This window comes from Melanaphis sacchari, unplaced genomic scaffold, assembly GCF_002803265.2.
Source record: "Melanaphis sacchari strain LSU unplaced genomic scaffold, SCAv2.0 Contig21_pilon_pilon, whole genome shotgun sequence".
In the NCBI taxonomy this organism is placed as follows: Eukaryota; Metazoa; Arthropoda; class Insecta; order Hemiptera; family Aphididae; genus Melanaphis; species Melanaphis sacchari.
Window position 1 is genome coordinate 439,436 of NW_020271096.1, and position 15,948 is coordinate 455,383.

The following is a 15,948-nucleotide window of genomic DNA, read 5'->3' on the forward strand; positions in this document are numbered from 1 at the left end:
TACTTGAAATACTTTCGTTGTTGTCTTTTAACTGCGGGTATATATAATATGATTTTTTAAGCATGCTCTTCTAATTTTTATATTTAAATCATACTTATATTAAAATTTAGATTTTTGGATTTTTGAAGTATAGTTTTAACGTTATTTAAAAATACTTAAATTTTTCACGAGATTTAAGGAGTATTATATGGTGTTATCAATTTTGGTACTTTAAATGAAAATCTGTATATTTTAATTTTTAAAGCAAGTTGTGAACTAAAGAATTTTTCTAAAAATATTAACGTATTGTAATAGAAAATTTGAATGAAAAGTTTCAAAGTATTCTACTTTAAATATACTCAGGATAATATTTTATTAAATATTTTGTAAATTAATACAAATTCGGCAATTATTATTATTATTTGTAAATAAATACTATCAACTTAGTTAAAAAATATACTCTAACAAATTTTAATTAATACATACTTATTAATTATTATAATTACCGGACTAGCATGAATATAATTAACAAAGTGTTTAATAGACTTAGTATTTAATAAGTTATTATTCATGTATTTAAAAAATAATAATATATTTTTTTTATCGTTATAATTTTGACGAAAAAGAATATTCACACATTAACTAACGGTTTATCATCAATAATTTTGTTTTAATGTAACTTCAAAAACGAATAACCATAAATACTTGACATATATAAAAAATATTCATATTATTATTTTCAATGCATGATAACTTTAATTTTAAAATATTTTGACTCTTGGTTATTTATACATTTATATATAGATATATTGACTACATATTATCAAACTTAATATAAAGAACAATATCTATCTGTGAATTTACATTTGCTGTTAAATAATATTTAAATTTAAATATTTTACATAGTTATCTAAAGTATCTCATAAGTCATAACATCCATAAAAACAAAAATAATTTTTATAAATTTAAACACTGTGTCATCGACTATCGTTAAAAAGCCAATGTATGTTTTCAGTGTTTTCACTGTTTTCAGTTTTGACGTTATGTCATCTGTGAAAACTATGTTCAACACGTTATCATCACAGCTGATGGTAAAGTATTATCGATGGATAACGTCCACTAAGTTACAACCGAGGTTGTGGATAAACTTTTATATTTCTACAACCGTGGTAACAATAAAAATTAATGTCGTCTTACGAACGATACATTTCATTGGCCGACAGCGAAAGTTTTATAATAATAAAATAATGTAATATGTATTATTTAATTATTGTACCAGCTTGTGCTACAAGTATAATGTATAAATGTAAAATAATTAATTATATATTAAAATTGTATATACCCGTGGTTGGCATATTTTCGTAGATAGCGTTAAACAACAATATAAATATTTAACACTATTAGTGGGGAATTTAAAATTTTTTTTTTTTTTAGGAGGGACCAAAATTTTTCATATTAATTTTATAAATACAATATTTAGGATTTGATGTTAGGCCTTGAAAGTTGAAAGGCTTAAAATATAATATAAATCTAATTTTTCTAACATGAAAAATTTAAAAGAATAAATAATTCAATTTATAACTTATAAAAAATATTTGAATCAATGAATTGAAATATTTTTAACTCATTCTTAAAATTACAAATATAGGTAATATAACTTTCGAAGGGAGGGATACTCTTGAACCCGCCACTAAATACTATTCGAATTCAAGTTAGATATTAAGTCACTAAAGTAGTCAAGTGCCTTAGTTTTAAACGGGGTATTTGAATTTTGAGCTTCACACTGCACGCCTTACGGGCCTGTTCTAGACGTGCTCGTTCATACACAATTTAGGCTGTAGAGTCTCGAGTGTTCTCGTTAATAAGTCAAAAGTTCTAGTCGAGTACTAGTAGCTTATCAATGTATTACTGACAGTTACCTATCCGAGTGGGGAATTACCGGCTCCCGAGAATTGTTGACTACTGATAACCGTTTTAACAGATAGGTAGGTGCACACTGCACATCAACTTGACGTATAATACTGTTTTTGTGATGTACCTATATTGTTATACAACAGCTATGCAAATGTCAACGTCAAACACCGAACAAATATACCATACTATTAAATTGTAGTTGAACGTTTGAAACGAAACAGTGGTGGGACGGAATACAAAAATGTGTTAAACAACATAAATATTATCTACATAAAATATGTTACGATTAAAAATACCTTCTGACTACTATACAACGCGGTACGGCGAGTCAACACGTCGATATCGCAACGTATTAAAAATTAGTATTATTATTTATTATAATAAATAATAATATACAATACTGTACAGAGCGCCGCGAGAACAGACCACGGGCCATGGCGACGGCGTTCGTCGCTTTCTACTCTTTCTAGTTTCTTCGCGGTAGTCGCTACTTTTCTTTCTTCGCCACTTCTCTCTCATCCCGCATCGCACGCGAGTGCGATAACGTACTAACGTCGTGCGGACTGCGGTAATCACCGTCGACCGGCCCGTTCGCAGTTGTACGGTCGTAGTGGTAACTGGTAGCGTGCCGTTCACGTGAATGCCCGACGCCCCGGACCGAACCGCGCACACGGTCACTCGCGCACCGACGGCCAATCGACGAACGTCATCGACCATCGTCATCGTCGAGCAACCGCTGTATAACGCAGCACGCCGCTCTTTGCTCTATCGCGGGTTAACACTATACGTAACCCCTAACCGCCCGCCGTCGTCGTCGAGCCTACCGAATGCCGAACGCTCGTTACTCCGTTAATTGCGGTGATGGCGCGTCAATTGTTGGACGTGTGTCGTGTTGAGCGCGTAATTTCAATTGTGTTCTCTAGCCGAGCATTATTTTTTTCTCGGAATTATTTAACTTTTTTCTACTCTCCGTCATAAATCATAATATTGTTATTGCCGTCAGGTACTGTCGGTAACGTTGCTTTAATTGTGACTACTTTATAATAGGTACCTGCGCGTGTGCAATAATATATTATTTCGTTTTGTACCGACGGTTTTGAGTTCGTTCTTTCACTCGTAGTTGCCAAAAATCAATTAGTACTTATATAGGTATATTGATTTTAACTATGTGAAATTGGTGTTCCGTCAACCGTTGACATATATGCTCGACTCGTTGTTGGGTGTATTCATCATTATTTTGTAACTTATTGACTGTGCTGGTAAAGTTTCGTATCAAACACAATGTTTGCAAAAGTCAGTGTGCTGTTTGTGGTCCTAATAGCCGCGACCACATCCAGTTCACTCCCAGTGGACGAAAATGACGATCTACTGCCTACAATGGTACCAGACATTGGCGATGCGTTGAATTCTGAGCAGACGACAAAACATACACCCACTGTTTCTTTGGGATTGGTACATGCCTTTGTCGCATCACTTTCTATGATAATTGTCTCAGAGTTGGGCGACAAGACATTTTTCATTGCTGCTATTATGGCCATGCGACATTCAAGAATAACTGTGTTCACTGGTGCCATATCTGCTCTTGCACTTATGACCGTCTTATCAGGTAATACCTATATTTTTTATTTTATATCTTTAAATAATTTCTAAGTACCTACTTCATTAGCTTTTATGTATAGAAATATAAAATTTATTTATTTACATAGGCTTATTCATAGCCCTAGTGTTGTATTGAATGATCAGTACTTAGTTACCTACGTTTTTAATTTTTTAATTTATTCTTGAGTCTTAAAAGTTGTAAATTAAATTTTTTCTTACATTTATCTGTATAATAGGTATTACCATAGTATTATGTATCCACACCCAATCACCTTCTTTATAAATTTATTTTATAAGATAAAGACACAACTAAAATTCAAACATTTAATATTTTAAAATTATGTAATGTTTACTAAATTTTTATTATTACTTATTAGGCAATATAAAAATGTGTTATAACATCTTTCTTTCTTTCTTTTTTATTATAAAAGACATTTACAATCTGTTTACATAATAAAACAATAAGTAAATTAGAAAAATTTAGTACTAGACATGTTGACGTGAGGGAAGGAAGCGTTCAGTGACACCACTTTGCTATAACATCTTAAAATAAAAATTTACAAAACATATATTTTTGTATATTTATATAATATCATGTACCTTATGATGATTAATGAATGGTATTGTAAATAGTTCATAAAATGTCTAATAACACTAGTCGTCTTAAGAATTTTTTTTTTCAATTTAAATAAAACTTAATAATTGTTGTTAATAATAGGAAACTAAACAGTTCATCTCTAATGTAATTCTATGAAATTCTATGCAATTTAATTTCAACTACTATAACTCCTAAAATACCTTGTTAAATACTTTATCTGATCTTATACTTTTAAATGAATATGATATATATATATATAACATGTAATATGTAATTATGCCCAAAACATAATTTTTGTTATTATGATAAGATTGGAATGCAAAATAAAAAAAAAATTAAATAAATTTATAGCCTCGTTTATAGCATTCTCTTAGTTATGCCACTGTTATTAATTTTAAAAACTGATATACCTAGCTTACCTAAAACAAAAAATTTTAAATCTACAAGATTTTAAATAATTCTAGTTATACATATATAAGTACTCTAGTTATACTTATTTGTTGTTTTAATTAAAAAAAAAAAAAACCCATAAATTAAATACTTACTAGCCTACTAAGTATTAAAATAAAAAAATTTAATAATTTAATGTTCATTGTTATTTATATATATTTTTTTTTTTTTAACTGATAAAACTATTGTATTTAGTAGCAATTGTTTCATTGTTTTTAAATAATTAAAATTTGTGTTATTAAATAATGAAAGAATATAATAACATATCTATTAAAAAGTTTTTTATTATCTATAGGTATACCTAAAACTGTGTAATATTTGTATAGTGTATAATACTGTATTAACAACAAATATGTAGGTACTATAAAAAAACAAATATATAGGTATCTATTACCATTGGTAAATATCGATATACTTATTTAAATTCAATGCTATTATTCTTTGTTAGTAACCATATTCAAATGCTAACATTGAAAGTTTTGACATTTTTAATTGTTTATATAGTTTTGTTATTTAATGACATACAGTATTTAGAAGTAAAACTGTTAACATAATAATTGTATATTATTTATAAGGTGATTCATCAAACCTGCTCAATCCTTTTATCCTTAAAAGATGCATTTATTTAAATTCTAAATTTTTGAATTAAGTGTATTTACATAAAGACAATATTCTGATGATAATAAAAACTTCTGTTTTTATAATGAGAACAGTTTTTAAAGTAAGCAAATAATCTATTTGATTTTTTAAAAATCTTAATATTCTAAACTAAAATTCAAATAAATATTTCCTCAGTTATTAAATTTATTATTTCAACTATTCAGAATAATAGGAGGAATAATATAATGATTTTACTTAAAATAGAAAAGAGATAGAAAATTTAGTCACTCTAATTATCATAGTACATATTATGTTTTATTTTATTATTATTATTATACTCAACTATTAAAAAATTATAATTGGTATTTAGTATAATTATTTTAATTAAAAATAAATCTAGTATTATGTACGATTATCCTTAGCAGAGCTATAGCAATGTCCATCAATGTTTTTGGCCATTTAACATATTTCTGTCCTCATGAATTTTTAATAAAATGCATACTATTATTATCTATAATAATATAAGCATATTTGATTTCGGCTTTTGTGCCATTAGCTATGGTTCTGATTATTTGATCTTGTACTAAAAGTTTAATAACTAAAAAACTAATACTCCAAATGTTAATTAATATTTATATTTATTTTACAACTTAAAGTAAAAAAGAATGGTTCTCATTTTAAAAACAATAGTTTCTTATCTTCATCAAACACTAATTATATAAGAGATATATTCCCTTAAAAATTACAAAACTTAGAATTTAATAAACAAATGATCAAAGATAAAAAAAAGATGAGCATGCTAGGTGAATAATATACTATTTAATATGAAATATTTTATGTTAGATACTTTATTGAAGAAAATTATATTTTATTGATTTTGCAGTTTTATTTGGATATGCAGCAACAGTTATACCTCGTGCATACACTTACTACATATCAACAGCTTTGTTTGCTGTGTTTGGACTTAAAATGCTAAGAGAAGGGTTCAAAATGTCTCCTAATGAAGGACAAGATGAACTTGAAGAAGTACAAGCAAATTTACGACGTAAAGATGATGAGGTAATAATTAAGGTTTATTTATAAATAATCAAAAAGCTTTAATTTGGCAAACAACTTTATTTTTTTGTGTATGTTATTTTAAAATTTAATATGTGTTAATAAAAGTGGTGCTATATAAAATGTAATGCTTGGTAATTTAATTTTTAACTAATAATAATCATAGCTCTATTAAATATATACTAAAGTTAAATCGATTATATCATACACACAATACAAAAAAATTTAATCAACTTTGTTTAATTTAAATAAAAAATAAAGAACTCGTTTTGCTCTATAGTAAGTTTTAAGTATACCTTGTCATTGAGTAAGTCACGATGATGAAATTTGAATTCAATGATAAATCATTGTATACTTAAAACTATTTTGAGCTTAAACGGTTTTGTTAACTTATATTTCTGAAAATAATTTATATGAATATAATAAATTACACCAATTTTCATGAAATAATTACATATGCAAAGTCAGGACCGATATACGAGTGTTGTATAATGGTCATTGTCATTCATTTTCTAATTATTAGGTAGTGATAACGATAAAATAATATTGATGCATACCACATATAGTTAAATAGTATGAATAGATTTATAACACCTATATATCAATAAAATTTAAGCATTTTGAAAATGTTGTTGGGTATAGTTAATGCAAATAATTGCAAAAATAATCCCCAACGAATAATATTAATTGTTAAATCACAAAATAATTACTTTCATTTTACCTTATTTTTTGTTCTAATTTCATCAAAATTATGTATAGGATATAGTGATATGAATGTTTGATAACAATTTCAAGTCTATGGTTATACATTTTTAATAAATAAAAAAAAATTATTAAAATATTAGTGTTTTGTAAGTTGTGAAAATTTTCTACTTTTAAGTTCAAATTAAATTCATTATGTTCTAATCTACCTCAGTATTGAAGATTAAAGAATTTTTTCTTCAACCACAAAAAAAAAAAAAACTTTGTAAAATCAATACATTCATTTTAGAAGTTATTGGTCCAATATCTATTATTAGAAAATGAATTGTACAGCATATTTTAACATAAGTTTAAAAATAGATGTAGTATGAAGTACTATACCGCTTTTGAACCTTATTAAATCAATAAAATCCTTTTTACCGATATTTTGGTATCGCAGTAGTATGTGAGCTTTTCACTGTTTGCTCAGAATTACTTATTCAAATATTTAATAAACTTATTTACAATCAAAGTATCTTATTTTGTGTATGATCTATCCGTTTCTGAAATTTATATGTCATCTGACTACTTTTATTATTCATAATATTTTTCTATTTATAATTTTACTTTATGAGTTAATTTATAAAAACTAGTTAGTAATCCAAAATAAATAAAGCTCTCCTGATCAATTTATCTACTTTTATAGTATCATTTATATTTATTCTTTAAAAATTTAAAATCATTCATCAATATGAATATAATTTTTTATCAATGCTGCTATTAATATCATAAAATGCATTTTAACATAATGTATAAATTTAAATATATCAAAATTAATCAACTCTAATTTTACTTATTAGTTAAGACTTTGAAAGTACCAAGTACTATATTTATTTATGTTATATTATTGAGTACTTTAGAGAGTTAATTGCGGTGGAACTCAAAATAAAAATATTTTAATACGTATTTATAAATATACTTAAGCATTAAAAGAATAGGTTTTCAAATTTTAATAATGCAAAATTATACACAAGTGAATAATGCAAATTTCTACTTATTGTTCTAATTGCTTTTAGCTTGTATTGATCACCTTTATGATTTGTGTAAACATCTATATGCTTGGCTTACTTTTTAAATATTCTTGTGCTATTTTTCATTAAATTAAATATAAATTATGGTCATCAAATTGAATATGTGTTTGTTTCATAGATATATACTATGTACTAGATGCCTGACTATATTTTACTGTGTTTAAATTTTTGAATTAAATAGTTTGGAAAAAGTTTACAATTTTTTATCTTTATTATTGTGATAACATAATTACAAATTCAATAATGTAGTTTTCACTTCATTAGTATATATTTTACAGTCTACATTTAATTTAAGTATTATTTTAATATGAATTTAAATTGAATTATTATAATTTTGTTGGTTATCACTAAAATTGATAACATCAGTTTGTAAAAATTGTTCAACGTTTATTATGAGTTATGAAAGTTGGCTTCAAGTATGAGCGCCGATTCAGGCATCTATTATATAGCCTATGGCAGGAATGTACCCAGAAATTTTTCAAAGGAAGGGGGTTTTTAATATTTAAAAAGTTTAAAACAAATTATGTCATTAAAAAAACAACAAACATTTTGATTCATAAACTCTTTAATTAGTAAAATAAAAAGTATAAGTATGATTAAAATTTAACAACATGTAAACAAGTAATGAGAATTTTTAATTCTGTCAGTCAATGAGGGGAGGTCCAGATCTAAAACACTCCCCTCCTTGGGTACATCCCTAGTCAAGGGATCTCCTAATTATTTTTATCCTAGGGCCACATAAAATAAAAAAAGCTCTTAGACCAAAATGTATGAACACGGCATATAGTTTATAAATTACAGTTGATACAGCTGATAATTGCACTTGCACACTATAACAACTTTGGAAACTATACATATTTTTAGAATATTTTTCGTTTGGCGAGCAGGTGAAAACTTGGGAACAAGTTTGGGGGGGGGGATTCCTGCCCTAGTCTATATAATATAGACTAGGTGGTTTGCCCAAAATGCTTCATATTTTTTTATTTGCCTTTTTTTTTGTTTTCTGCAATTGGAAATACCTGATACATACATCTAAATTAATTTATAATAAATTTATTTATAGATGTACATAGACTTACGGTTTTTATATGATGTCTCCCGTGTATATAATTAATAATCTCTATATGTATTAGTATTTTTATATTTTTTATTTTATTTTTATTTTTTTTGCTATTTATAGTATTTATACTACTTATTATTTTTGTATTTGGTTGAAAATTAAACGTATTCTTCAAGGATAGGATTATCAACTATATTTGGGTTTCATCCTAATGGTTGAGATTTAAGCAATCTTATATATCCTTGCCACCTAAAGCTAATATTATTAAAGAAATAGAAAATGTTTGGTTTTTAAACAACTCTAAAACCAGTTTTTTGATTTTAAATAAGTATATTACGTAATGAATACTTTTAGTTCTTTGACACCAAATTTAATAAAACTATAGGGGATTGCAAATTATGTTCATTTTTAAAAAGTTCATCATAGATAACATGAAAAATACGTGCGTTCAAGCCTTCTAATTGATTATAATGGGTGTGTGCACAGGTATCAAACGCATAACTTGCACACATGTGGGCGTATAAAGATATATTATTTTTTTTGCTGTCGTACGTTTATTATTTGTAAAAAATATGCTTCTAGTTACTGTCCAATTGAAGTAGCCAAAATTTTGAATTGACAGCGGAGAAAAGCTAATAAGAAAAGGGGAAATAGATAACTTCTGTACAGTAGGTGTCGAATGTTCCTTGCATAGACATAGTATACGTATGGACTGCGCGTCCACATACCTTGTTACTACAGTAGCAACCATGGTTGCCAAAAGTCAACATCATTAAAAAGAGATAGTCTATACCTGTTCATATGATAGAACCTTAAGTCTATGTTATATTTTAAATTTTTCTATTAATGTTGGCCCCTGGATCTCTATCTGTTATCAATCGTTTTCTTTTTATGTCTGTGGTAGGTTTTTTGTTATTCAGTAAGTTACTATATAGTATTTTGTATGTATTAAATTTAAATTCAACGATAAATAATTGCATATGAAACACAATATTGAGTGAAGACGGTCTATCAGTCTATATTACTAAGTTTATTTTACTATACATATATTTTTATTGATATTTAAATAATTTATAATTTTACTAAAAGTAATGTAATAGACTGAACTAATTGTTGCTGAAAAACATTGCGTTTTAAATTTCCAATGTATGTATAAAATATAATAATAATATACATACGTTAAAAGTTTAATGTACACATGAATTATATTTTTAAATTATAACAAAAGAACTAAAATCTTTATTCTTTGTTAAAGTACAAAATTTGAATTTACAATGTCTATGAAATAAAAATGTCCTTATAATTTTATAAGTATTTACAATAATTATTCGTTTTTAATATTTGGTTTTAGTATGAATATTATTGCATAATATGAAACTTTGTATTACATTTTCAAGCTTTTTGATGAAACAAAAATCAATTTATCGGTAACGGTATCGTAAATGATCAACCAAAAACTACACACGAATAATTCATTCAAATTTCTAAAGTAGCTTTTATCAATTATTATTTTATAAAAAATTATTTCTATATAATTACTTACAAAAGATTGCTTTCATGTCGCTATAAAACCTGTTGATCATAAATTTGTTGGTAGATGTATAAGTCTCCACTATTCATTTTGCAATTTCCTTGCAAGTAAAGAGGTATTTCTTTCTGTCTCAAATTGAACAGTTTTGTTTTATAATACGTTATAAGTACTCTATATTCTGCTTACATACCAATAATCAACATAGAACTAGTAAAATTATTTAAATTTTTTGGTATATCAAAAATATTTTATTTCATATTTAATTTCTGATCACATTATATATCGACTAGCGAGCTTAAATTAGGTTGATCGGAAAACTATATTAGATCATAATAACATCAATGTGCTTTACAGGTATATCGCAAAAATGATGGTAGATTGCTTATGAGACACAGTTACTTAAATAATATGTAATAACTAATAGCTATGATACTATGCTTTATGTATGTTGAACAAATTATAAAATATAAGTATTTCTGGTGCTTATTAGATAAATTTTGGCGGAAGATAATGACTGTTTGCAATTTCGTAAAGAGTGCGTACGTGCGCCCCCGGTACACAATAAAAATCTGTTCTTTATTTTGTGCAGTCGTAACTCGTAATAGCTTATATGAATTTGTTTTTGCTTATTTTGAAAATTATAAATTATCTTTTTTTTTTTACAAGTAAGTGGATTAAATAATGTATTTAGATTTGTATAATGCAACTTAAGTAAAATAACCTTAAATTTTACTAAGTTATATTATTATATACTCCCTTAAACAGATGTATCTATTAGCTTTGTTGTCTCCGTTTTACAATTATAGAATACAGTAAATTTATGTTTGGCCTTGGCGTAATCAAAGTTTAAAGATTTGTTTCTAATTCTGAATACATTTTCAATCGCTAAACATAAAGATAAAAATATCTGAGTGAATTCTCTCATTAATTTTTTTCATTTTGTTTATTATGTGAGATAAATAACTTGTTTTATTATTACAATTTTCAGAAAAACTAACGAATAAACACAGTTTTTGTTTTACGTAAAAGTTCCGTGTTGGATTAATTTTCTATTCATTAAACATTTTTAAATTGTACCAATTACTACACTATTGCCCGATATAAAATTACTGCCTAGGTATATTATACCTTTATAAGTTATTCACATATCACAGCTGGCATGTCAAATCTAAAGTATTGACAAAGTCAAGTTTACATAGTATACATGTTGGCCGCACAAAAATCTTATCAAAAAAAAAAACATTTCATACAAATGTAGAATAATTATCATTTAGAAAGTACATATTACTTTATTTGTTCGTTTTTCTTTTTTTTCACTTAATTTTCCAATAATTTTGATTATAGGCCACACATTTCATATGTCTTACTTAAAGGATTATTTTACAAATCCGTGTTGTCATGTTATAAATAATAGTAACTTTGTACATTTCAACAGCGTCATAATTGAATTGATATGAAAATAATTATAAAAAATAGATTGATGTATTATTATAGAGCTTATTTTCATTAAAAATTTGAAATACCATTCTCAATAAAATAAGATAAGGAATTTAAATTAATTGTCATTATAGTTATGGCTTATCACATCATTATAAGACTTGTATGAATATAAGCATATTTATCTTAAAATTGTATGTTTGCAATCCCCTTAGAAATAATTTTCTACTGTAGCATTAATAGCTTATTAATTGTAAAACTGTGAATTATTACAACAGTCATAACAAGATTCATAATGTATCTATTATTATCTCCAATAGTTTGACAAAGAAGATAAGGTAATGAGTGTTAGTTCCTTTAAAGTATATAACATATTATAATTGATGGCCATTTTCATTAATGGCTTAGTTGTGTCCAATTTTAAAATTATAAGCATAATTATTTGTATATGACCTAAATGTTTGTATTAATTATTATTTGTATTGGATTAAAATTAACTAATTTTGTTACCATCATCGGTAAATTAATACAAATATTTGGTCTGTGGTTCCAATATTTGGAAATATTATTATTATTTTTAATTATTTGAATTATAATATAAATGTTTTATCCTTATTACATTTATAAATCGATTCTGAGCAAGTTTGGGTTAACGAAAAATGTTATTTTGTTGAAGTTAATCCTATTTCTTTCTCTTTAAAAAAAAAAAAAAAACAAGTATTAGTAAATTTAAAAAATGTGTTATTGCAAAACTGTAAGTTGTCTTGCTCTATCCAGAATCAATAAATTGTTTATATTTATAAAAAATTATTACAATTTTAGTATTAAATATATTAACTGTATTTTTATTTGCTGTAGTCTTCAAATCATTAATATTTTAGGTTAATTCATTTTTTTTTTTTTTCATTTTGGCATTTTTTTAACATTATCCTTCTACACTTCTTTGGGCTGTTAATTATTTGGGAATAAATTATTAAATACCTAAAGAACAAGAAGAATAATAAAGATGCGTCACCAGTCACCGAGAAAGACGATAAATTGCCCGCGGTTATGCCATCCGTGGTTGAAACTATCAACGTGACTGTTGACAATAGTACTGACTTAAAGGTAAGAATAACTGAATAAAATACCTACAATACAGTAAAATATGATTACAAAAACTGCTAGATCTCTTAAATTAGGTATTACAATTTACATTATAGTAAATAATACTAAATGAATAAAAATATAGGTATATTTTGTTTTGTTTTTAAAATCATTGCAGCATGAAATATTCCCCAGCAAAATAACCGCTCGTAGATTTTCAATGGCTTTTTAATTAGGTGTAATTTATATTTCACTTAAATATTTAATTTTAGTAATAATTGTTACTTAATCGCAATTTCTCCAAAGTACTCAAGTGAAATATAATGTAATCTAAAACTATTATATTCACAATTATTGAACTAAATAAATTGTATGTTTTGTGCTAACATTGATTTTGATATAGGATGTAGACATAGAACAACAGGCTCCAAAAAGATGTCGATTGCGATTCGGCAGTAAAAGTTTGTTAATTGTGTCAAAAACTCTGATTCAAGCTTTTACAATGACATTCCTCGCAGAATGGGGTGACCGTAGTCAATTAGCCACTATAATTTTAGCAGCTAGAGAAGTATAAAACGTTAAAACCAATTTAATATTTTAATTTATAATTGTCAAATCATTTTCAGGATGCTTATGGTGTTGCACTTGGGGGAGTCTTAGGACATTCTTTATGTACAGGACTAGCTGTTATTGGTGGCCGTTTCATTGCTCAAAAAATATCTGTTCGAACTGGTATGTTTTTATTTAAAAAAATAAGTAAAAACATAATATAATAGATTATATATATGTATTTTTTTTTTTTTTTTTTTAGTAACTATTGTGGGTGGTATTGTATTTTTAATGTTTGCTGTGACTGCATTAATGTTTGATCCGAATGAAGGAGAAACGTAGCATTAAGAATGCTATTAAGGCCATTGCAAATGCTCCAGTTTCAGAGCTCAGCATACTTAGTTCATCTGTGATATTTATATTTCACTACTGTTATTTTAGAGTGTGCATTCATTCAAGTGTAAAATTCAATAATTGTTGATTTTTGTATTATTGATTTATTTATGTTTGTTATATTTGTATAAATAAAGTATTATTAATGAGATTTATTGCCATGAAGTATAACAATGTATAGTATATAATATAAAGGTTGATGATAATAAAATTGATATATTTGCCTAAATACTTTGGTCAATTATTTAATTATTTTTAATTATATATTAATAGTCTTAATTATATAACTATGTATGAACATATCATACAAATAAATTATATTTCAAATGTTTCAATGTACATCATTAAATTATTTTTACATTGAATGAATTCTATTTGTATAATATAATATTTATTTTTTATTATAAATAACATAATATAATACTAATACTTTTTGTTCTTCATACAATGACTGTTACATATTCAATAATTGTATGTCTGATTCAATTTTTTTAGTGCCCATAAATCAAGTTGAAGAATATACTATTGATAATTATTACTTTGAAGGTGTAAAGCTGAAGTTATTTATGCATAGAATTATTTCATGACATAATATTGGTTTATAAAAATAATATTTATATATATATATATATTTAATAATTAAATTTGTTGTTTTGATTATGACTTACTAGTAACCATGAACAGTATATATAAACAACATATTTTCTGCTTTCCAATTTGCATAATATTTTTAGTTTAAATGATATGGAAGATCATCATTGTCAATTTATGAGTATACAGTTCTTATCAGCAAATTTTTACTTGTCATGATCTTCATGCCATTTCACAACATTCCTGAATATAAAATGTTTTCTCCAGGTCAGAAATCTCCAACTTAAAGCCCGCAAGTTGATTCTAGTCCACCAATGTTATTGAACCAGTCTACCTAACTAATGATGTTTTGATAGTAATACACTAACTTTCATTATTTCTAATTTATTATTTCTTACTAAAAATAAATGATAAAATGAAAGGTGTTTATTTTGGTGTTTTGTATAATAATAATAGTCAGACTTATATACTAACTAATAATAAATAAGATCATCAAACATATTCATGACAAAAACTACACTGTAATCGAGTTAGCTGGTTTGTCATAACTCAAGGTTATTGGTTGTAAAAACTACCTCTTCTCATTGATATAACTCAGCTCCTGAATGAGTTTAATTTAAAGATTTAAGAAGAAAAATGTTAATTTTAAAATTATACTTCTACACCAACATTTTAAATTATAATTAACTATTTACAAATCAACTGATAAAAAAAAAATCTTGCCCATTTTTCAACTTGTAATAAATTTATAAATAATGTAAAATTCCCTGCCGATTTTGCTGTTGGAGTTCTCACTTATTTGAGAAAAAAGGTTTCAGATTTGCTTTAAAAATTTCAAAAGTGCAAAAGACCATATGGGAATTTTGAAAATTCATTCAACATAATAATAGAAACTATTAATAGAGCTTTAGCTCAAAGTCATCAAGTTCATAACAAATAATTATTTCAAAAAAGCTAGATTTCAGAATATGATGGTAATATTTATTTATTATTTTACACTGTTTTATTTACCTTCTATTTTTTACAGTAGTCTAGTGTTATAATTTTTTACTTTTCACTATTGAAAGCAATATACTGTGACTTCAAACAAAATCTGTTTAAAAGGAGGAAAGAGAATGTTTTTGTAAGCTAACAAAATAATTTATGATTCATAGCATATTTAGGGGAGTTGAATGTTAAACACTGAATAGTTCCATAAATAAATATAACAAAAACACTTAAAAAATTGGTTTTTATTATATAATACCATCGTAGAAAAAATTAGTTAGAATTTACCTTTATAACATAAATAAAATACGTATCATATTATTATATAATATTAAGTTTCTAAACA

The 15,948-nt window shown here is 25.6% G+C and overlaps 1 protein-coding gene across 2 annotated transcripts; it reads left to right on the plus strand.

Moving 5' to 3' along the window:
- The first annotated feature begins 2,497 nt into the window (after positions 1-2,497).
- On the plus strand, positions 2,498-14,241 carry LOC112594083 (transmembrane protein 165). 2 transcript variants are annotated; one of them, XM_025338701.1, is made up of 6 exons: positions 2,498-3,499; positions 6,024-6,199; positions 12,984-13,103; positions 13,486-13,650; positions 13,709-13,814; positions 13,894-14,241. In XM_025338701.1, exons 1-6 carry the CDS (start codon positions 3,175-3,177, stop codon positions 13,971-13,973), a joined length of 972 nt encoding a protein of 323 aa, XP_025194486.1. In that variant the 5' UTR covers positions 2,498-3,174; the 3' UTR covers positions 13,974-14,241. The 2 variants fall into 2 exon arrangements, with proteins under 2 accessions (XP_025194486.1, XP_025194487.1); XM_025338702.1 differs by lacking the exon at positions 12,984-13,103 and having other exon boundaries at positions 2,501-3,499.
- The last annotated feature ends 1,707 nt before the right edge of the window (positions 14,242-15,948 follow it).

Coding starts and splice junctions, on each gene's coding strand:
- LOC112594083 (XM_025338701.1), top strand. CDS start 3,175: ATGTTTGCAAAAGTCAGTGTGCTGTTTGTGGTCCTAATAGCCGCGACC. Junction 3,500..6,023: donor ACTTATGACCGTCTTATCAG/GTAATACCTATA, acceptor TTGATTTTGCAG/TTTTATTTGGATATGCAGCA. Junction 13,104..13,485: donor ACAATAGTACTGACTTAAAG/GTAAGAATAACT, acceptor ATTTTGATATAG/GATGTAGACATAGAACAACA.